The sequence below is a fragment of the Engystomops pustulosus genome, chromosome 6, assembly GCF_040894005.1.
Source record: "Engystomops pustulosus chromosome 6, aEngPut4.maternal, whole genome shotgun sequence".
Lineage (NCBI taxonomy): Eukaryota > Metazoa > Chordata > Amphibia > Anura > Leptodactylidae > Engystomops > Engystomops pustulosus.
The window spans coordinates 186,563,630-186,587,199 of record NC_092416.1 but is presented as its reverse complement, the minus strand read 5'-3'; the positions used below and the strand labels follow the sequence as shown (position 1 = coordinate 186,587,199).

Here is a 23,570-nt window from a genome sequence, read left to right as displayed (position 1 = left end):
CTAGCAGTCGGGGACGCGCGCGCACAGCGGAGTGGAGCGAGCCAGGAGCCGGGACGGGTGAGTTGCGCTGGCGGCGCGCTGGCGGGGTCAGGGCGGCACGGGTGAGCCCGCGACCCGCGATGTGGGTCGCGGGACCACCCGAGACACTTATGATGTTGTACAGAACTTTCTTTTTATGTAATCACTGCAGAAAGCAGGAAGTAGAGCGCTATTTTACCAGTTACTCTGGATTTTTTTCATATTATACAATCAGATTTATTACATACAACTACAGCTTCAACATGTACGGAATCCAGTCTCGAAGACGATGACATTCCATTGTGTACGAGCGAAGTCCTGCATGTCAGCCTGTTTTTGAATAAGACATTGTTTCCTGAGTATGTAAATTTCAGAATGTCTTGTATGAAATTCTGTAAGGTGTACATGTTTACAGTCAGTCAGTAAAATAACTTCCTTATGTATGACCAGAAATCACTGATCTATATTGAAAAACCACACTAATACAGTTGAAGGGGTGTTCCGGGCAATTCATCGGAAGTTTTCCTTCAGTGTGGCCGATACACGACGAATCGAGTTGCCTACTTCCTGCTGTGTCCGTAGTTTCTGTCGGTGTGGGACATGGCATCCAAGGACACGTCACACGTAATCCATCATAAACACATGACATCATCAGCAACGGATGATGGAGGACCTGGTCTCCTTACTCAGGTGGGTCCAGATAAACATCTAAGCACGTCATACTCTACATCCCTTGTTCGAGAAGCCAATGTATGATGCAGATACCAATTTGGGAGTTTTAATGGAAAAAGGCAAACAAATCAGACTTGATGAAGCCGATCCTTTTTGGACTGGCCGGAGAATTAATGTAACACACATATTCCCGAGGAGAAGGGGAGGTCGGGGATTATAATTATACCCTCCTACAGGCCTCCTACTGTGACTCACTGAAAAGACTAGCAAGTAGTAAGTCACTAGATATACTAGACATCCACCTCCCTGACTAAGTGGTGCAAAAAATTGGAAGATGAGGAAATTACAACAGGTTTTCGAATAGGAGACTCTTGCAGGAGCGAAGAACATCGTCAAACAGAAGTGAGGCTCTTGGAAAGAAGAAATTTTGCCAATTATTTAGAAATCTACTCACTCTTTTAATAGTTGTTTAATAGTCTTTAAGAGGAGTTGTTTATTTGTATTCAGGTGACCACCAGTGGAAAGCGGGGGCAAACAGATCCCAGCGGTTTATTATAAAGACACCCAACTGACTAAGCAATGCAAAAAGAAAACGAAATCTCAGGCACCAGGTGTCGGGGGAGGACACAATTACAAGTTTAGAAGTAGGTCATCTTCAAGGAAAAGTGTAAATCTTGGGAAGACAAACCTTCTACAATTCATTAGAAATCTGCCCACCATTGATACAAACATCCGTTCAAGGTCTTTGATGAGAACATTGGCTTTCTCTTTAAAGAGTCTTCTAGTTTTATAAGGGAGAGAAGAAAGCAATGCACGTACAGGCTCACAGGTTAATGTGTTCTGAGCCAAGCTGGAAGAAATTGCTTGTTTTTTTCTGTGGTTGCAGTAATATTAGGTGGTTATCGGGAATCTTTTCCTCCTTTGAAGTGTCTGCAGGCATGATGATTGCTGAGGAGGACCATCTGCTGTAGTTTTCTGCTAAGTAGGTCATTATAAGCAAATTATTTATTGTTTGCAAACACCTTTCTTGTGCAGACAGAGTTGGTTTTCTCTCTGCAGTCTATTTGCCTCCATGACTTCTTCAGCAATGCTCTCATTTTGTATATTCCACTCATATTTAAGATCACTATTTACATCCAGAGGCTCAGAACCTGAAGCATCTGCAGGGCTCGTTACAATCAGAACATTCTTGTAACAAGTCCTACCCTTGTTTGCCCTTGGCAGCCTGTGAAGGACAAAAAGTGGTATGAGAACCTATAGAACTTTACTAGCTGCTCATTTGTCTATCCGGCTTGATTTGGTTCTGTGGAAGGGCAAGTAAATCACGGACAAGTGTGATGGCTTATCAGCAAAGGCAAAGGAACTAAAGGTTAATTCTTGTGAGGCGCCATTTTGGTCCAACCGGAGGACGCCGTCTTGTCTTAGCTGAAGGTCATGCTGACCACTGTCCAGCCATGTCATGATCCAAACATCATTTTGTGTGAGCTGTTTAGAAAGTACTTCTCGCTGTTGTTTACCTTGTCTTTCTGTAGCTTCTCTGCTTGATGGCCATGTTGTGACTTATACAGAGCTAACACAAGGACAATTAGTACAAAATTTTGTTTATATGAGAACAAGGCCTCGGAGAAAACGGTGCATAGTTCATCAACATTTTGGAAGAATGTCTTAAAGGGGAGGTTTTGGTATATTCAAGTTGGCCTATAGTATTGCAGTATTTTATCACCTTTTCACGCCCCTATGCAGATGATTTTCTGTGTTTTATATATGTGGCTGGGCACTTATAAACATTGTGAGAGAGACTGGTGTGTCTTAGTGTCTGCTCTCATCCGGTACTGGTAGCAATTTTTGGCTATTTAAGTTAAAATGGAAGTCACCTTACAACTGATAAGGGCTGTTTGAGCCCTAGATAAAAATCTTTTCCATTCTTTTCCTCCCTTTGTCAGGGAAGAATCGTCTGGCCTCCTCAGTCCCACTGAGATCACTGGACTACTCTGCAGTGAGACTATGGACCTCTCTGCCACAACATGGCTGATAATTTGAAAATATTCAAGAGGGGCCTGAATGTCTTCCGGGAGAGCAATACTTTCACATTGTATGGGAATAAAACTTTTTGTTAGTAGTTTTTTTGTCCAAGGAGTTATTCTGATTTCTATATTAGGGGTTGGAAAGGAATTTGTCCTGCTTTGTGTTTTTATATCCTAACATGAGTAACATAACAGTATTTTAAAGGGAACCTATCACTAGGGACCTCATTTTCACTAAACACAGGTTGCAAAAGCCCATTACAGCTGTAATACATTATAATATAATTGTGTCTTACAACTTACCTTTCACCCTGACAGAATCCTCTGTGCAGTCCCAAGGGTTGGGCTTTGGTTTGGACTCCTCAGCTTTCAGCCCCCACCTTTGTGCAGAAGGAATTTTCAAGCAGGACATTGCCCTCTGTCCCAAACATAACGGGTCAAACAGTGCCTTGAATCAGAAAACATTGAAACAATGAAATGGCCACAGCCCAGAGTGCTGATCTATACCTCCTCTGGGAGGTACTGAGGAAGAGGCTGGAATAGGAGCGGAGCAGAATCCCAGCACAGCAGAGAGAGACTAGTGATATCCTGTGGCAGCAGATGTGCTGAAGTCATTCACAGCAAAGGCCTGTGCACTCCCTGATTGATAACTGGGGGAAACTGGAGTCATTGCTTTCATTCTGATTATCAAATTTTTTGCAAAATAAAGGTTTTTATGTTGATATACTTTGGTAATTTTGTAAAACCTTACTCTAGTGGCATGGTGCACCCTTTACAAAAAGGGTTGGTCCTGGTTGGTGCCCTATTGCACAGCATTGTTATCAACAAGGAGAAGAGATATAGCTTAAAGTGTAATTATAAAGTTTCTGAAGTTTTTTCTACAGCTGCAATAGTTGAAAATGAACATGTTTCCAACACAAATAAATTACCTTACTACATCTGTTTCTCTGCTAATGGTCTGTTTTCTGCCTGTCTCAGGACCTCTCCCTACAGCCCTGCATTCTGGTCACCAAAAAAATCCATAGAGTGAAATTGAAGATTCAGGATCCACAAAGCATGAGGGGCTATAAAATGTGCCTTCCTGTCTCTGCGTAGTAATTGGGGCAGGTTCCCCGAAAGTGCATTGTCCGACCCGAATGCCCTCTGCCGCGATTCACTAAGATTGTGCGCCCGATATCCTGCATGTGTCGCTTCCCCACTCAGGTCCACCGGAGTTCACCATCTTCTTCCCGGTGCATGTAAGTGCATTGTCTGTGTATAATCGCTGTGCGGGGGTCACTAAGATCGTGCGCCCGATATCCTGCATGTGTCGCTTCCCCACTCAAGTCCACCGGAGTTCACCATCTTCTTCCCGGTGCATGTAAGTGCATTTTCTGTGTATAATGCGCTGTGCGGGGAGTCACTAAGATCCTGTGCCCGATATCCTGCATGTGTCGCTTCCCCGCTCAGGTCCTTGGAGTTCACCTTCTTCTTCCTGGTGCATGTAAGTGCATTGTCCGTGTATAATGCGGTGTGCAGGGAGTCACTAAGATCCTGCGCCCTACATCCTGCATGTGTCGCTTCCCCGCTCAGGTCCCTGGAGTTCACCTTCTACTTCCTGGTGCATGTAAGTGCATTGTCTGTGTATAATGTGCTGTGCAGGGAGTCACTAAGATCCTGCGCCCGATATCCTGCATTTGTCGCTTCCCCAATCAGGTCCACCAGAGTTCTTCCTGGTGCATGTAAGCGCTTGGTCTTGCAACACAATTTGTAAGTTAAATCCTGCGCTCAGTTCATATCAGTCGGATTGTCTGACGGCCCGCCACCCGATTTCTGTTGCATGAAAGCAGCGCAGGCGCGCCACAATCTAATCGCGTGCGACACAATCCCCAGTTAAATACTTGTCAAAGTGGCGCAAATCCTGAAAAACGTCGGAAAAACCGACAAAAGTGCAGCCGCGGATCCTTAGTAAATAAGCCTCATTATATCTGCTCTGTCCTGTCTACAGTCTGCCCTCATGATCCCCCATATCCTCCACCTGCTGCAGCTCAGTTAAATCAGTCAAAAGAATCAAGTGTGTACAGAATATCATCCAAAAGTATGCTCTGCACGCCATCCCCTTCTCTATTGGCTTTGACAAGGTTGCAGTTAGAAGGAGGGGGAAGGGTTAGCAAAGCAGAAGACTATTTATTTCTGTGTGTGCTCTGTCTTCTCCCTCCTTCTACATATCAACAGCTGCTCTCTTATCTTTAGCAAGTAGTGTGTATAGTAGTCAAAAGGCTATATTAGATTACAGGTATATATGTATAACACTGTTGAGGTGTGTGTAGTCGTTTGTGTGTATAGATCACTGCACTGTAATACATGTTACTATGGATGTATGTAAAACTGACATTGACTTTGTCTGTCAGGTTTAGGTCAAATCTGTTTCTTGTAGCAGTAACACTGAGGAGAGGCTTCAGCCTGAGATCCTGTGTTCTGATTGGCTGGGCTATAAGTGATAGTGAATGTGAAAGTGCTTAGCATTATGGGAAGCGAGGGAAAGCTCCTTCTGGCCTCAGCTCCCCTAAGCTGATGTCATTACTAGCAAATGGAGAAGCTGGAGATTACTTTACCAAAAGGACTGATAGATATATCAGGCTGGATCTTAGGCTAGGAAGAAGCCAGCATAATAATATAGATATCTTTGGAATTGTTGTCAAAGGCTCTCTCCAGTCGTGTTAAAACTATTATTGTCCAGGTTACTTTGCAGTTACGATTTTATGATCTTCGAAAGGATGTGCAAAACAAACATGCCACTCATACCCCAAAGAGGGGGTTCATTTTAATTACTGCTACAGGTTCCATGCTTTTTTTTGTATACCACTTGTCATTACCGCTCATATACTTTGTGCTTGGTGGTTGACACATATTAGTCCTGTGAGAGATAAGATGGCTGACAGGAAGTAGCTTCATCTTCTCTGACGTCTGCAGCTTAATGAGACTCAAGAGCACAGTTAGATCTCCCTTTTTTGGTCAAATATACTATTTAATTTATCAGCTTATGCTTTACATCATTGTTTCTACTCTTTGGAGTCTTCGCATTGATCTTTGGGCGAAGGGAAGCTAGAAAGGATTATTCCAATGCGGAGCGATTCTTCTGAAAGTCTGAGGGTAGTATTTATCATCTGCGAAGTTAATGAAGGAAATGGCGATCAGACCCTAGTTAATATGTCAGCCCGGTGGTTTTATGTCCGTGATTCCTCTTCAATTATTCCCACTTGGTATAATCAGCTGCAAAGTAGAGCCAGGCCCCGTTTGATTCATTGGATCTTTTTGTCCTTGATTCGTCTGGGAGGATGGGGAAGGCACACAAAAAATGAAGAGAAGACGAAGCATTATCATGTGAAGTCTGTAAATAAACAGATCCATCTCGGAACAAGTTAGTCTTGAAGTCTGGCCGCATAATTCACTGTCAGTTCAGTAGATTACAAACTTCACTCAGAGTAAATGCAATAAAGGGAAGGAGCGGAGAATGCGGCCAGGGAGGATTAGGGGACAGTACTGCCACTTAACGGCTGCAATACCGCCTCAGTAATGGATGGATCGCAGGACACAGATGGGGCTTATTGAGTCACCAACAAGACGATTTCATATAATATAGACGTATGTCAGGTGACATTTGGAGAGGGGGGTTGGATATTCAGGATCAAACAAAGGATGGGATGTGACACCCAGGATAATAGGTGCAGCTGCTACAGGCAGTTTGGCTTTTAAGGTCGAATAGAGGATTTATTGGGCTGAGAGATTTATACGTAGACTCCCGGTTGGGTAGATGTCATATCAAGGTCTTTCGCAGCAGGAGGAGGAGTAGTACAACGAACAGTCTTATTTTTATTTTGTACATTTAGATGAATTTCCAGGGTGAGATTATCACAGATGGTCAAGGCGAGCTGCAAAATTTATAGAGCGGTGTAGTTATTTATATTGTCGCTGTAGTGTTCGAGAAAAAGAGGAGACATTACGCAGGTGTAAAATGCTCATATATTTTACTCAATAACCGTACTTAATGATTGTTGTTTGTAAACATTTTATGTGGCCTGTATAAGTGTTTATCTCCTTAGTGAGCTATTAAAGTACTTCACCCACTCCAGGAGTTTTTCACCCTAAATATTCCTGAGGGAACAACTGCCCTGCGCTAAGTGGGTTTCACAATAGTTCCATCACTCTGTGCTCCACAAGTATTCCATCTACGCAACTGTTTTACTTCGCATAGGCTTTCCACTTGCCAGTGGACATCACAAGTGTTCCACCTACGAATGGATCTCACAAGTGTTCCATCTGAGTAGCTTTCACAAATGTCCAGCTTTTCAGTTCAGTGTACAAGTGTTCCATCTACGAGTGGGTTTCACAGCTGTTTTACTTCGTGTAAGCTTTCCAAATGTTCCACTTACCAGTGGAATTCACAAGTGTTCCTTCTTTGAGTATCCTTCAAAATTTTTTTTACATGGGTTCCACCATCGAATAGGCTTCACAAGTGCTCCACCAACGACTGTATTTTTCACGAGTTTTCCACTTCAAGTAGGGTTCCCAAACATTCTACTTGCCAGTGGGCATCACAAGTGTTCCACCTACGAGTGGACTTCACAAGTGTTCCTTTTCCGAGTAGCCTTCACAAATCTTCAGCTTTTCAGTTCAGTGTACAAGTGTTCCCCCACTGATTAGGCTTCACAACTGTTTTTCCTCTGAGTAGCTGTCATAAGTGTTCAACCTATCAATCGCTTTTACAAGAGTTCCACCGATAAGGCTTTTACGTGTTTCACCCACAAGTGGTCTTCCAAGTTTTTTATCAAAAAGTGGGCTTCAAAGGTGTTCCAACTATGAGTGGACTTCACAAATCTTGAATATCTCAGTGGCTTTACTGTGTAGGGTTTACATGTTTTCCACCTCCAAGTGGGCTTTACTAGTGTTCCAAATCTAGGAAAACTTTCATCTCAGAGTGAGATTCACAAGTGTTCCAGTGTTGTGTAACCTTACATCGCTAGGTTGACTTCATTAGCTTTTCACTTCAAAGTGAATTAAAAGTGTTCATCCCTAAGTAGGTTTCATAATATTTCATTCTCACATGGGCCTATGAAGTATTTTACCACTTTGTGGGCTTCACAAGAGGTCATCTGCTAAGTGAAGTGCATTACTAGCTGTAACATATACTTCCCCACAACCCCTTGTGCAAACATGCAAGCAAAGTTGCAGGACGACGGCTAGGAATTGGAATAATTCCTTAAGGAGGATGCTTTTGCAGGCCCACTTTGCTCCAGTCTGGAGGAGGGCAAAAGAGATTACCTCGGTGGTTAGATTTTGGATTTCGGCTAGGTACAGTCACGTGGTATGCCGGAGCGTGAAGTTTTTGTACAAATAACAAAAGTTTTATGAGATATTTCTAATGGAACATGGGCCATGTGAAACGTGATGTGAGCTACCTAGGCAGACAGATGTTCATCAGCAGCCGCTTCTTCAGGAAAGCACTCCCAGATTCGCCTGTCTGTTGTTCTTTGTTTGTTTTTGTTGCTTACAACTATTATTTTTTTGCTTGTTTGTTTGAATTTCCCCGAGCACCTGGCTCACTTAACTATAGACAAAGCCTAAATATCAAATAGTAGTTGGAGAAGAGTCATATACGGCAGTCGCCAAGACCCAATTAGTTGTATGTTTAATTGGCTTAGATTAAAGGTAGCAGGTAGACTGTCTATGGGATAGAGCCCAATCTGCCACCCACTAATGACTTCTGGATAACATGTTTTAAGAGACCCGGACAACTTTGTAAAGTTTTCATTAAGCATCTCTGTATATAAAGCTTAATAATTGTTATGCAACTTAATCTAATGGGGGAATTAGTCCCCAATCCTTCTTGCATCTGTATTTTTCTTCCACTGTACAGATATTGATTTTTCTAGATTTCCAGTGGGGCGGGTACAGAAAGGGGGGCATTACACAGTAGGGTTTGGACAGAAAAGAGACATTATACAGCGTGGGCACAGGAATGAAGAATTATACAATGCTGGGGGCATTATACCACATGGGACACAGAAGGGATACCTTTACCATAGCACTATGGGGCTATTATGGTAATTAGATCTACAAAGTTGAGATTATCATGTGTTAGAGCCATAAGCGGGGGTTGTGATATGTGGGGACACCAGAGGATGGATTAAGGGCCAGGTTTATGTGCACCACAAATTTTGTTCTTTCTCCGTTCCTGAAAGAGGGCAGGTATTTTAGGGCACACTGGACATTTGGTATAAAGGACTTTTTACACTGGTGAAGGTGCAATTCTTCATGGTAAGAGAACAGTTAATCACTGACTATCGATGACTGAAGGATCACTCTACCTATGAGCGCATAGCACACATCGGGACTACAGATCTCCATAGAGAAGGATCACTCTATCCATGAGCAGATAGTACACTCCAGGACTACAGATCTCCATAGAGAAGGATCACTCTATCCATGAGCAGATAGTACACTCCAGGACTACAGATCTCCATAGAGGAGGATCACTCTATCCATGAGCAGATAGTACACTCCAGGACTACAGATCTCCATAGAGAAGGATGACTCTATCCATGAGTGGACTACAGGTCTCCATAGAGCAGGATGACTCTATCTATGACCGGATAGCATGCTCCAGGACTACAGATCTCCATAGAGCAGGATCACTCTATCTATGAGCGGATAGCATGCTCCGGGACTACAGATCTCCATAGAGCAGGATCACTCTATCTATGAGCGGATAGCATGCTCCGGGACTACAGACCTCCATAGAGAAGGATCACTATCTATAAGCAGATAGCACGCCCTGGGACTACAGATCTCCATAGAGATGGATCACTCTATCTATGAGCGGATAGCATGCTCCGGGACTACAGATCTCCATAGAGAGGGATCACTCTATCTATGAGCGGATCACTATCTATAAGCAGATAGCACGCCCTGGGACTACAGATCTCCATAGAGAAGGATCACTCTATCTATGAGCGGATAGCATGCTCCGGGACTACAGATCTCCATAGAGAGGGATCACTCTATCTATGAGCGGATAGCATGCTCCGGGACTACAGACCTCCATAGAGAAGGATCACTATCTATAAGCAGATAGCATGCTCCAGGACTACAGATCTCCATAGAGAAGGATCACTCTATCTATGAGCGGATAGCATGCTCCGGGACTACAGATCTCCATAGAGAAGGATCACTCTATCTATGAGCGGATAGCACGCTCCGGGACTACAGATCTCCATAGAGAAGGATCACTCTATCTATGAGTGGATAGCATGCTCCGGGACTACAGATCTCCATAGAGAAGGATCACTCTATCTATGAGCGGATAGCACGCTCCGGGACTACAGATCTCCATAGAGAAGGATCACTCTATCTATGAGCGGATAGCACGCTCCGGGACTACAGATCTCCATAGAGAAGGATCACTCTATCTATGAGCGGATAGCACGCTCCGGGACTACAGACCTCCATAGAGAAGGATCACTCTATCTATGAGCGGATAGCACGCTCCGGGACTACAGACCTCCATAGAGAAGGATCACTATCTATAAGCGGATAGCACGCCCTGGGACTCCAGATCTCTGTGGAGTTAACGTTAGGTCAAGAAGTAAACTCCATAACTCAGAAAGTTTTTTTAGCAAGCAGAACAGTCGCCGCGCACATTTACTGTATATTTTGACACCGCGCAAAGGACAGAGTGTGAGCAACTGTTTATAGCAGCTGCGCCATATGGACGCCGCAATGAGCTTTCTGTTTTGTTTGTGTAAGAGAAAGTATTATATTTTATTTTGGTCTTGTACAACATATAATAAAGAGAGAGAATAAAGGTACAATCGGAGACGAATGAGCCCCAATATCTGCTCAGTTACGCAGTGATAGACCAATCCTGCCAATGCAAATAACTCTAGGATTGTCTATGCAACCCTCTTCTTCCGAGTCCTGACACCCTGATAGCAGCACCGCAGAGGAAATGCGACACATCTCGTATCTTCACAGCATAGACAATTGTCCTCAGATGACCCCAAAGATAAAAGTCTAAGGGGTCAGATCGGGAGACCTTGGTGGCCATTCAACTGGCCCACGACGACCGATCCAATGTCCAGGGAAACTGTGCTCGGACCTTTGTGTCCTCTGAATTGTCTATGCTGTGAAGATACGAGATGTGCAGTATCTGATACAATGGATACTGGAAGCCTGTGCTGGCATTTATTCTGCGGTGTCGCTATCAGGGTGTCAGGACTCGGAGAAGAGGGTTGTAAAGAAAATCCCAACAAAATGGGCAGCGCTAAAACACATTTTATATGTAGTCATAAACTAGTAAATAACTCATGAAAGAACAAAGTTACGTAAAAATCAACCACACCAGGACCCTCTTTACATTACAGAAAAAAAAAATTGGATCCAAAAAACCCGACTACAAACTGGCCGCCATGGTCAACGCCCATATTGAAAAATTTCCCCCTCCCATATACAAATGTGCCACAAACAGGAAGTTGTGGTTTGGTGCTGTATATATATGGGGTGTGGTCTGGTGCTGTATATATATGGGGTGTGGTCTGGTGTATATACATGGGGTGTGGTCTTGTGCTATATATATATATACATGGGATGTGGTCTGGTGCTGTACATATGTGGGGTGTGGTCTGGTGTATATATATATAGGGTGTGGTCTGGTGCTGTATATATATGGGGTGTGGTCTGGTGTATATATATGCGGCGTGGTCTGGTGCAATAAATATATATAGATATGGGGTGTGGTCTGGTGCTATATATATATATGGGGTGTAGTCTGGTGCTATATATATATGGGGTGTGGTCTAGTGCTATATATATATGGGGTGTGGTCTGGTGCTATATATATGGAGTGTGGTCTGGTGCAATATATATATGGGGTGTGGTCTGGTGCTATATACTTATATATATGGGGTGTGGTCTGGTATATATATATGGGGAGTGGTCTGGTGCTATATATATATATGGGTGTGGTCTGGTGCTATATATATATATATGGGGTGTGGTCTGGTGCTATATATATATGGGGTGTGGTCTGGTGCTATATACTTATATATATGGGGTGTGGTCTGGTGTATATATATGGGGAGTGGTCTGGTGCTATATATATATATATATATGGGGTGTGGTCTGGTGCTATATATATATATATATATATATATATATATGCTGCATATATCTATATAGTGGAGCTCTGCTTGGTGCCTTACCATGCATTGCCATATAATTCTCTTTGAAGGGAATTCCTGGTGTCTCTATCACAGGATAGATACCGGCCCTGTACTCACAGGGACTTCTACCGCGAGGAATCATGGGTATTGTAGTTCTCATACAGTAACCGTCGGCGGCTCAGGTGCCTGTGAAGAACTTCAACTCCCACAACTCGCGGGGGCATTCGGACCTTTCCCGCGCAGAAGAAGCATCCAATGAGGTGCGAAGTACAGCTGTTGGCGCGCAAGTCTGAGGAGAGACAGCCGGCCAATCAGAAGCGTTGTTCCGCGGTGGAAGCCGTTGGCGCGCAATTGTCTGAGGAGATTTCTAGTCAGCATCGCGTCCTATCAGGAGCCCTGAAACCTGCGGGCAGTGACCCGTCCCGTCCTGTGGAGAGAGGTGCGACCCTAATGTATACATAGACATTATATACTGTTCTGTCCTGTGGAGAGAGGTGCGGCCCTAATACATACATAGACATTATATACTGTTCTGTCCTGTGGAGAGAGGTGCGGCCCTAATACATACATAGACATTATATAGTGTCCTGTTCTGTGGAGAGAGGTGCGGCCCTAATACGTACGTAGACATTATATAGTGTCCTGTCCTGTGGAGAGAGGTGCGGCCCTAATACATACATAGACATTATATAGTGTCCTGTCCTGTGGAGAGGTGCGGACCTAGTGTATACATTATATACTGTCCTGTGGAGAGAGGTGCGACTATAGTGTATACATTATATACTGTCCTGTCCTGTGGAGAGAGGTGCGACTATAGTGTATACATTATATACTGTCCTGTCCTGTGGAGAGAGGTGCGACTATAGTGTATACATTATATACTGTCCTGTCCTGTGGAGAGAGGTGCGACTATAGTGTATACATTATATAGTGTCCTGTCCTGTGGAGAGAGGTGCGACTATAGTGTATACATTATATAGTGTCCTGTCCTGTGGAGAGAGGTGCGACTATAGTGTATACATTATATAGTGTCCTGTCCTGTGGAGAGAGGTGCGACTATAGTGTATACATTATATAGTGTCCTGTCCTGTGGAGAGAGGTGCGACTATAGTGTATACATTATATAGTGTCCTGTTCTGTGGAGAGAGGTGCGGCCCTTGTGTATACATTATATCGTGTCCTGTGGAGAGCTGCGGCCTTAATATATACATATATAGTATATACTGTCCTGTGGAGAGAGGTGCGGCCCTGGTGTATACATTATATACTGTCCTGTGGAGAGAGGTGCGACTATAGTGTATACATTATATAGTGTCTTGTCCTGTGGAGAGAGGTGCGGCCCTAGTGTATACATTATATAGTGTCCTGTGGAGAGCTGCGGCCTTAATATATACATATATAGTATATACGGTCCTGTGGAGAGAGGTGCGGCCCTAGTGTATACATTATATAGTGTCCTGTCCTGTGGAGAGAGGTGCGGCCATAGTGTATACATTATATACTGTCCTGTGGAGAGAGGTGCGACTATAGTGTATACATTATATGCTGTCCTGTCCTGTGGAGAGGTGCGGCCATAGTGTATACATTATATAGTGTCTTGTCCTGTGGAGAGAGGTGCGGCCCTAGTGTATACATTATATAGTGTCCTGTCCTGTGGAGAGAGGTGCGGCCCTAGTGTATACATTATATAGTGACCTGTGGAGAGAGGTGCGGCCCTAGTGTACACATTATATAGTGTCCTGTCCTGTGGAGAGAGGTGCGGCCCTAGTGTATACATTATATAGTGACCTGTGGAGAGAGGTGCGGCCCTAGTGTACACATTATATAGTGTCCTGTCCTGTGGAGAGAGGTGCGGCCCTAGTGTACACATTATATAGTGTCCTGTCCTGTGGAGAGAGGTGCGGCCCTAATGTATACATTATATAGTGTCCTGTCCTGTGGAGAGAGGTGCGGCCATAGTGTACACATTATATAGTGTCCTGTCCTGTGGAGAGAGGTGCGGCCCTAGTGTACACATTATATAGTGTCCTGTCCTGTGGAGAGAGGTGCGGCCCTAGTGTACACATTATATAGTGTCCTGTCCTGTGGAGAGAGGTGCGGCCCTAGTGTATACATTATATAGTGTCCTGTCCTGTGGAGAGAGGTGCGGCCATAGTGTACACATTATATAGTGTCCTGTCCTGTGGAGAGAGGTGCGGCCATAGTGTATACATTATATAGTGTCCTGTCCTGTGGAGAGAGGTGCGGCCATAGTGTATACATTATATAGAGTCCTGTCCTGTGGAGAGAGGTGCGGCCCTAGTGTATACATTATATAGTGTCCTGTCCTGTGGAGAGAGGTGCGGCCATAGTGTACACATTATATAGTGTCCTGTCCTGTGGAGAGAGGTGCGGCCATAGTGTATACATTATATAGTGTCCTGTGGGGAGAGGTGCGGCCCTAGTGTATACATTATATAGTGTCCTGTGGAGAGAGGTGCGGCCCTAGTGTATACATTATATAGTGTCCTGTGGAGAGAGGTGCGGCCATAGTGTACACATTATATAGTGTCCTGTCCTGTGGAGAGAGGTGCGGCCATAGTGTATACATTATATAGAGTCCTGTCCTGTGGAGAGAGGTGCGGCCCTAGTGTATACATTATATAGTGTCCTGTCCTGTGGAGAGAGGTGCGGCCATAGTGTACACATTATATAGTGTCCTGTCCTGTGGAGAGAGGTGCGGCCATAGTGTATACATTATATAGTGTCCTGTGGGGAGAGGTGCGGCCCTAGTGTATACATTATATAGTGTCCTGTGGAGAGAGGTGCGGCCATAGTGTACACATTATATAGTGTCCTGTGGAGAGAGGTGCGGCCATAGTGTATACATTATATAGTGTCCTGTGGAGAGAGGTGTGGCCCTAGTGTATACATTATATAGTGTCCTGTCCTGTGGAGAGAGGTGCTGCCCTAGTGTATACATTATATAGTGTCCTGTCCTGTGGAGAGAGGTGCGGCCCTAGTGTATACATTATATAGTGTCATGTGGAGAGAGGTGCGGCCCTAGTGTATACATTATATAGTGTCCTGTGGAGAGAGGTGCGGCCATAGTGTACACATTATATAGTGTCCTGTGGAGAGAGGTGTGGCCCTAGTGTATACATTATATAGTGTCCTGTGGAGAGAGGTGTGGCCCTAGTGTATACATTATATAGTGTCCTGTCCTGTGGAGAGAGGTGCTGCCCTAGTGTATACATTATATAGTGTCCTGTCCTGTGGAGAGAGGTGCGGCCCTAGTGTATACATTATATAGTGTCCTGTGGGGAGAGGTGCGGCCCTAGTGTATACATTATATAGTGTCCTGTCCTGTGGAGAGAGGTGCTGCCCTAGTGTATACATTATATAGTGTCCTGTGGGGAGAGGTGCGGCCCTAGTGTATACATTATATAGTGTCCTGTCCTGTGGAGAGAGGTGCTGCCCTAGTGTATACATTATATAGTGACCTGTGGAGAGAGGTGCGGCCCTAGTGTATACATTATATAGTGTCCTGTGGGGAGAGGTGCGGCCCTAGTGTATACATTATATAGTGTCCTGTCCTGTGGAGAGAGGTGCTGCCCTAGTGTATACATTATATAGTGTCCTGTGGGGAGAGGTGCTGCCCTAGTGTATACATTATATAGTGTCCTGTCCTGTGGAGAGAGGTGCGGCCCTAGTGTATACATTATATAGTGTCCTGTGGAGAGAGGTGTGGCCCTAGTGTATACATTATATAGTGTCCTGTGGAGAGAGGTGTGGCCCTAGTGTATACATTATATAGTGTCCTGTGGAGAGAGGTGCGGCCCTTGTGTATACATTATATAGTGTCCTGTCCTGTGGAGAGAGGTGTGGCCCTAGTGTATACATTATATAGTGTCCTGTCCTGTGGAGAGAGGTGTGGCCCTGGTGTATACATTATATAGTGACCCGTCCTGTGGAGAGAGGTGCGGCCCTAGTGTACACATTATATAGTGTCCTGTGGAGAGAGGTGCGGCCATAGTGTATACATTATATAGTGTCCTGTTCTGTGGAGAGAGGTGCGGCCCTTGTGTATACATTATATAGTGTCCTGTTCTGTGGAGAGAGGTGCGGCCCTAGTGTATACATTATATAGTGTCCTGTCCTGTGGAGAGAGGTGCGGCCCTTGTGTATACATTATATAGTGTCCTGTGGAGAGAGGTGCGGCCCTTGTGTATACATTATATAGTGTCCTGTCCTGTGGACAGAGGTGCGGCCCTTGTGTATACTTTATGTAGTGTCCTGTCCCGTGGAGAGAGGTGCGGCCATAGTGTATACATTATATAGTGTCCTGTGGAGAGAGGTGCGGCCCTAGTGTACACATTATATAGTGTCCCATGGAGAGAGGTGCGGCCATAGTGTATACATTATATAGTGTCCTGTGGAGAGAGGTGCGGCCCTAGTGTATACATTATATAGTGTCCTGTGGAGAGAGGTGCGGCCCTAGTGTATACATTATATAGGGTCCTGTCCTGTGGGGAGAGGTGCGGTCCTAGCGTATACATTATATAGTGTCCTGTGGAGAGGTGTGGCCCTAGTGTATACATTATATAGTGTCCTGTCCTGTGGAGAGACGTGCGGCCCTAATGTATACATTATATAGTGTCCTGTCCTGTGGAGAGAGCTGCCGCCCTTGTGTATACATTATATAGTGTCCTGTGGAGAGAGCTGCCGCCCTTGTGTATACATTATATAGTGTCCTGTGGGGAGAGGTGCGGCCCTAGTGTATGCATTATATAGTGTCCTGTTCTGTGGAGAGAGGTGCGGCCCTAGTGTATACATTATATAGTGTCCTGTCCTGTGGAGAGAGGTGCGACCCTAGTGTATACATTATATAGTGTCCTGTGGAGAGAGGTGCGGCCCTAGTGTATACATTATATACTGTCCTGTCCTGTGGAGAGAGGTGCGGCCCTAGTGTATACATTATATAGTGTCCTGTGGAGAGGTGTGGCCCTAGTGTATACATTATATAGTGTCCTGTCCTGTGGAGAGAGGTGCGGCCCTAGTGTATACATTATATAGTGTATTGTGGGGAGAGGTGTGGCCCTAGCGTATACATTATATAGTGTCCTGTGGAGAGGTGTGGCCCTAGTGTATACATTATATAGTGTCCTGTCCTGTGGAGAGACGTGCGGCCCTAGTGTATACATTAAATAGTGTCCTGTGGAGAGAGGTGTGGCCCTCGTGTATACATTATATAGTGTCCTGTCCTGTGGAGAGAGCTGCCGCCCTTGTGTATACATTATATAGTGTCCTGTGGAGAGAGGTGTGGCCATAGTGTATACATTATGTAGTGTCCTGTCCTGTGGAGAGAGGTGTGGCCCTAGTGTATACATTATATAGTGTCCTGTCCTGTGGAGAGAGGTGTGGCCCTGGTGTATACATTATATAGTGTCCTGTGGAGAGAGGTGCGGCCATAGTGTACACATTATATAGTGTCCTGTCCTGTGGAGAGAGGTGCGGCCCTAGTGTATACATTATATAGTGTCCTGTCCTGTGGAGAGAGCTGCGGCCCTTGTGTATATATTATATAGTGTCCTGTGGGGAGAGGTGCGGCCCTAGTGTATACATTATATAGTGTCCTGTCCTGTGGAGAGAGGTGCGGCCCTAGTGTATACATTATATAGTGTCCTGTCCTGTGGAGAGACGTGTGGCCCTGGTGTATACATTATATAGTGACCCGTCCTGTGGAGAGAGGTGCGGCCCTAGTGTATACATTATATAGTGCCCTGTGGAGAGAGGTGCGGCCCTTGTGTATACATTATATAGTGTATTGTGGGGAGAGGTGTGGCCCTAGCGTATACATTATATAGTGTCCTGTGGAGAGGTGTGGCCCTAGTGTATACATTATATAGTGTCCTGTCCTGTGGAGAGACGTGCGGCCCTAATGTATACATTAAATAGTGTCCTGTGGAGAGAGGTGCGGCCCTAGTGTATACATTATATAGTGTCCTGTCCTGTGGAGAGACGTGCGGCCCTAATGTATACATTAAATAGTGTCCTGTGGAGAGAGGTGTGGCCCTTGTGTATACATTATTTAGTGTCCTGTGGGGAGAGGTGCGGCCCTAGTGTATACATTATGTAGTGTCCTGTCCTGTGGAGAGAGGTGTGGCCCTAGTGTATACATTATATAGTGTCCTGTCCTGTGGAGAGAGGTGTGGCCCTGGTGTATACATTATATAGTGTCCTGTGGAGAGAGGTGCGGCCATAGTGTACACATTATATAGTGTCCTGTCCTGTGGAGAGAGCTGCGGCCCTTGTGTATATGTTATATAGTGTCCTGTGGGGAGAGGTGCGGCCCTAGTGTATACATTATATAGTGTCCTGTCCTGTGGAGAGAGGTGCGGCCCTAGTGTATACATTATATAGTGTCCTGTCCTGTGGAGAGACGTGTGGCCCTGGTGTATACATTATATAGTGACCCGTCCTGCGGAGAGAGGTGCGGCCCTAGTGTATACATTATATAGTGCCCTGTGGAGAGAGGTGCGGCCCTTGTGTATACATTATATAGTGTCCTGTCCTGTGGAGAGAGGTGTGGCCCTTGTGTATACATTATATAGTGTCCTGTGGAGAGAGGTGCGGCCCTTGTGTATACATTATATAGTGTCCTGTCCTGTGGAGAGAGGTGTGGCCCTTGTGTATACATTATATAGTGTCCTGTGGGGAGAGGTGCTGCCCTAGTGTATACATTATATAGTGCCCTGTGGAGAGAGGTGCGGCCCTAGTGTATACATTATATAGTGCCCTGTGGAGAGAGGTGCGGCCCTTGTGTATACATTATATAGTGTCCTGTCCTGTGGAGAGAGGTGTGGCCCTTGTTTATACATTATATAGTGTCCTGTGGGGAGAGGTGCTGCCCTAGTGTATACATTATATAGTGTCCTGTCCTGTGGAGAGAGGTGCGGCCCTAGTGTATACATTATATAGTGTCCTGTGGGGAGAGGTGCTGCCCTAGTGTATACATTATATAGTGTCCTGTCCTGTGGAGAGAGGTGCGGCCCTAGTGTATACATTATATAGTGTCCTGTGGAGAGGTGTGGCCCTAGTGTATACATTATATAGTGTCCTGTGGAGAGGTGTGGCCGTAGTGTATACATTATATAGTGTCCTGTCCTGTGGAGAGAGGTGCGGCCCTAGTGTATACATTATATAGTGTCCTGTCCTGTGGAGAGAGGTGCGGCCATAGTGTATACATTATATAGTGTCCTGTCCTGTGGAGAGACGTGCGGCCCTAATGTATACATTAAATAGTGTCCTGTGGAGAGAGGTGTGGCCCTCGTGTATACATTATATAGTGTCCTGTCCTGTGGAGAGAGCTGCCGCCCTTGTGTATACATTATATAGTGTCCTGTGGAGAGAGGTGCGGCCATAGTGTACACATTATATAGTGTCCCGTGGAGAGAGGTGCAGCCATAGTGTATACATTATATAGTGTCCTGTGGAGAGAGGTGCGGCCATAGTGTATACATTATATAGTGTCCTGTGGAGAGAGGTGCGGTCCTAGTATATACGTTATATAGTGTCCTGTCCTGTGGAGAGAGGTGCGGCCCTAGTGTATACATTATATAGTGTCCTGTCCTGTGGAGAGAGGTGCAGCCCTAGTGTATACATTATATAGTGTTCTGTCCTGTGGAGAGAGGTGCGGTGCTGGTGTATGCAATATACATTATATAGTGTCCTGTTGAGCTGGTGTGTACATTGCACCCCGTGCCGTCCCCCCACTGTCATAGGCGATAACAATCCAATGACTTAAGGTCGGACCGATTATGAGAATGGACCAGCACCTAATAATGGTGGCGCCTGGTGACACAGATAATATGATATTGATGACCTCTCCTAAGGATTAGCCCTCGCTCCCCAGATGCTGCGGTCAGTAGTGAATGAGGCATCTGCGTTGTTTGATTGAGGGGGTTCCTCCTGGAGTGTTTGCTGCAGGGCTCTTGCCGGTTGCTGCTTTCTTTTCTGTCACATGATAATATGGTGTGTAGCAAAGGGGAACAGTTAGGAGCATAGTCTACATATGGATCCTCTGCCCCATCTATCCTGTGACCAGTTTGGGGTACTGAGCATCTGGTAGTCAGGTACAGGTTTTCAACGTGGACCTTAAAGGACGTGTATCATCACTTTTACTGATGGTAGATGTTTCCTAATAAGAAGTTGTTCCTCAGGACTTTTATTCTAACTCTATATACTGCAATATGGAGGCCACCAGGACCTTGATCTTATGTTTATGAATAATATCATAAGGTCCTGGCAGGGCGATTGCTCATGGACAGAGATCACATGACCCTCCATCTGTGGCCATTTTATGGTCAGGAATGTCCGGCTGATGAGGCAAGAGACAGGAGGCTTCACTTCACATGTCAAGAAAGTGTAGCAGAACTATTACTAGATGTATAATGGTACTTACCTAATATCCTGCCCTCACACTTACACACACAAAACATGAGGCAAAGCGGCAACCCTTTTGTGACCAGCCCAATTACAGCATGTGGGCACATCACTGGGGCAGTACTGTGTGTGGCGGCACTACATAGAAGAGTCTCTTCTCTCTGTATTGTACACATAGGGTCCAGGGTCTCTGCTGTCACTATTGTTTATGTGCCCCTCACTGATGGGGGGGGTTACTGAACATATTGGGGGACATTTACTTAAAGTGTCGGTGTCTGCATTGGCTTTGTTACCGACCTGCTCTCGGTAAGAAGACACACATTTAATATTGTAGAGCTGTGCAGAGACATTTCTGGCGCCGAGACCATTTTCTGTCCCCGAGACCAAAATCTGTCCCGAGCACCAGAAATGTGTCCAACAGTCCCTGCTAGACCAGTTTTCTTTTGGTCTACTTTCCGCCAGTTTACACCACCCAAAAAGGGCTGCGACACATAGTAATTGTGTCCGAGTTTCCACTCCGCCAAAGCCACGCCCCTTTTCGGAGAAGAGTCGGAGCAGACGGAAAAAGGCATTTTTTCTGTCCCCAACAGCTAATAAATAGGTCTCAGAGCAGAACATGTGGTGAGAGCGCCACAAAACTGGCGGAAACGCCATAGTAAATGTCCCCCACTGTTTATATGGACGCACTCTGGCTGAGGGTATTGTTTATGTAACCATTTTTTATTATCTTATTGAGTTCATATTTTTGTTCTTTTCTAGAATTTCTAGTCTCCGCTCTTTACGAAAACAAAAATGTCATTCAACGACCTGAAAAATGAGCTGTGCTGCTCGATCTGCCTGAACACCTACATAGAACCAGTGACCCTGCAGTGTGGACACAGTTTCTGCGCCCCATGTATCGGACAAGTACTGGACAGACAAGAGTTATCGGGGGCATATTTCTGCCCCATGTGTAGGGAAAGATTTAAGATAAGACCCGTCCCTCACAAGAACACAACCTTGTGTAACGTGGTGAAATACTTGGAGTCAGTCTCGCCGGAACAGTCCGTAGACGGCATCCTCTGCACTTATTGTATTGGGACACAGGTGCCTGCTGCTAAATCCTGCCTCTTATGTGAGGCTTCACTGTGTACTAGTCACCTCCGCGTACACACTCAGTCACCCGAACATGTCCTCGTTGCTCCCACAATCTTTCCCCAAAATAGAAAATGTACAATCCATAGTGAAGTCCTGCATTATTTTAGTCCCGAAGATGTGACTTGTGTTTACTGCATGGCACAGAAGAGTCGTCAGGCTTCACGACCAGCCAGACCTAGCGAGAACCAAGACGTGAAAAAAATCCTTGAGAAGCTTGATCTAGAGAGAGAAGCCATAGTAGAAAACATCCAGAGCCTTCTAATCGACAGACAAGTTGCACGCAGAACTGCGGATAATTACACTCGTAATATCAGGTTATTTTTCAGAAAACTTAGAAATAATCTATCCGACCTAGAGAAGCGCCTCCTCAATGAGACCACGAGACAGGAGGAGCAAGTTTATGTCTCACTCGATGAGCTCATGAGCCGACTGGAAGGAAAAAAGAATCATCTTTCCAAGCAGATTGGGTGCATCAAGGAGATCTGCAGTAAGACTGGAAGCTTTCCGGTACCGGATTCTGACACGGATGACCTCGGGGATGAGGAAGAGACTGATAGGGAATATCAGATGCCGGAAGAGAGGCTTCATGTAGACCAGTTCATCCCCATCCTCATTTCAGAGACCTTGAAGAGGGGCTTGCATGATATTTTTAGCAACATTAAGACTCTCTATCCTGGCACCGAGGCTGTAGACCTGACACTAGATGCAAACACAGCTGGACAGGACATACTTGTATCCAGAGACATGAAATCCGCATCGTGGTCCAGAGTAAAGCAAAAACCCAAGAAAAATCCAGAGAGATTTCAGATTTTTAACCAGGTGTTGAGCGCTGAGATCTTCACCCCAGGGATATATTACTGGGAAATTGAGACATGTGGTAGCAAGATCTGGAGAATGGGAGTGGCTTATCCAAGTTTACACAGGAGAGACCTAACGTCTAGGATCGGAGACAACAGGAAATCCTGGTGCCTGTGTCGATTTAGGGAGGAGTATTCTGTAAGACACGACAAGAAGAAGACCACGTTGTCCAGTAAGGTGATGTCCTCCAGGCTTGCAGTATATCTGGACAGCTTGGCCGGGACACTTTCCTTTTACGAACTCGGTGATCCCATTCAGCAGCTCTACACCTTCACCACCACGTTCTCAGAACCTCTCTATGCTGCCTTCTATCTCGGAGGTAAAGGCAAGTTACAAATTTGGGAGGCACCCTAACTCCGTGCTAATCCCCAGCCGTCCTGTGTTTTATGCTAAAACTCCCTTTATTATTCAGTTGCATAGTATTCATTCCTTATTCACTTGGCTTGTCTCTTGAATGGGATGTTGTAGCCAGGAATGCCCACTACACAGTGTGTGGTGCTAGTCTTCTGCCTGGTACATTCTGTCCCTATCTGGCCTGTTGTGATGAGCCTACAAATCAGTAAAGGATGTCATAATAAAGTGGCAGCGTGCAGTTATAATGGCTGTATAGCTGCTTCTACACCACACAATGCTATCCTGACACAGGAAAGAAAATAAGATACTGGATTCCCTCAAGAATAATGTCTTCTCCATTGCCGAACATGTGATGGATGTGTACGGGGTCACCAGGCCACTAGGACAGGGTTTCACTCAATCACCAAAGTATCAACATAAAACCTTTATTATACAAAAACATGATGATAATTAGATAACAGCAGCGACTGCAGCACATAGAAGGATTATTATGACATTTTCTGCAGGTTTCTGCAGTCACTTATCAGTAGGGAGAGCACGACCTCAGCACCAGCCACAGGACCTCACTAGTCTCCGACACGGCTGGGATCTGCTCCGCTCTTCCTCCACTCTCTACCACAGTTCTGTGATTGTTGTTGTGTTGAGTTTTTCTATTTGACTTGAATCAGACCTGTGACCATTAAAATTGTTTCAATGTTTTCTGTTTCTGAACTTTTACGAGGGTGTTGTCTGGCATGAAAAATGGTTTATGATGGAGTGAACCGTGTTCTGCTGGATGTGGTTCTGATACTTGCAGTCACTCTGCCATGTAGTTGTATGAGAGGTTCAACTCCTGCAGAAAAAATTCCCCAAACCATGACACTTCCTCCACCACTTGTCACTG

General features: G+C 45.2%; 1 protein-coding gene and 1 long non-coding RNA gene across 4 annotated transcripts; one reads left to right on the top strand and one right to left on the bottom strand.

The window, feature by feature from the left end:
- Positions 1 to 342: 342 nt before the first annotated feature.
- Positions 343 to 12,013, bottom strand: LOC140066202 (uncharacterized). The gene is made up of 3 exons (XR_011848161.1): positions 11,954 to 12,013; positions 3,018 to 3,162; positions 343 to 1,915 (listed from the first exon to the last, which is right to left on the bottom strand). It is a non-coding gene; the product is annotated as an uncharacterized lncRNA (long non-coding RNA).
- Positions 12,014 to 12,162: 149 nt separating this feature from the next.
- On the top strand, positions 12,163 to 23,402 carry LOC140065160 (E3 ubiquitin/ISG15 ligase TRIM25-like). 3 transcript variants are annotated; one of them, XM_072112701.1, is made up of 2 exons: positions 12,163 to 12,353; positions 21,098 to 23,402. In XM_072112701.1, exon 2 carries the CDS (start codon positions 21,131 to 21,133, stop codon positions 22,685 to 22,687), a length of 1,557 nt encoding a protein of 518 aa, XP_071968802.1. In that variant the 5' UTR covers positions 12,163 to 12,353; positions 21,098 to 21,130; the 3' UTR covers positions 22,688 to 23,402. The 3 variants fall into 3 exon arrangements, with proteins under 3 accessions (XP_071968802.1, XP_071968805.1, XP_071968804.1); XM_072112704.1 differs by lacking the exon at positions 12,163 to 12,353 and adding an exon at positions 13,412 to 13,432; XM_072112703.1 differs by lacking the exon at positions 12,163 to 12,353 and adding an exon at positions 17,625 to 17,644.
- The last annotated feature ends 168 nt before the right edge of the window (positions 23,403 to 23,570 follow it).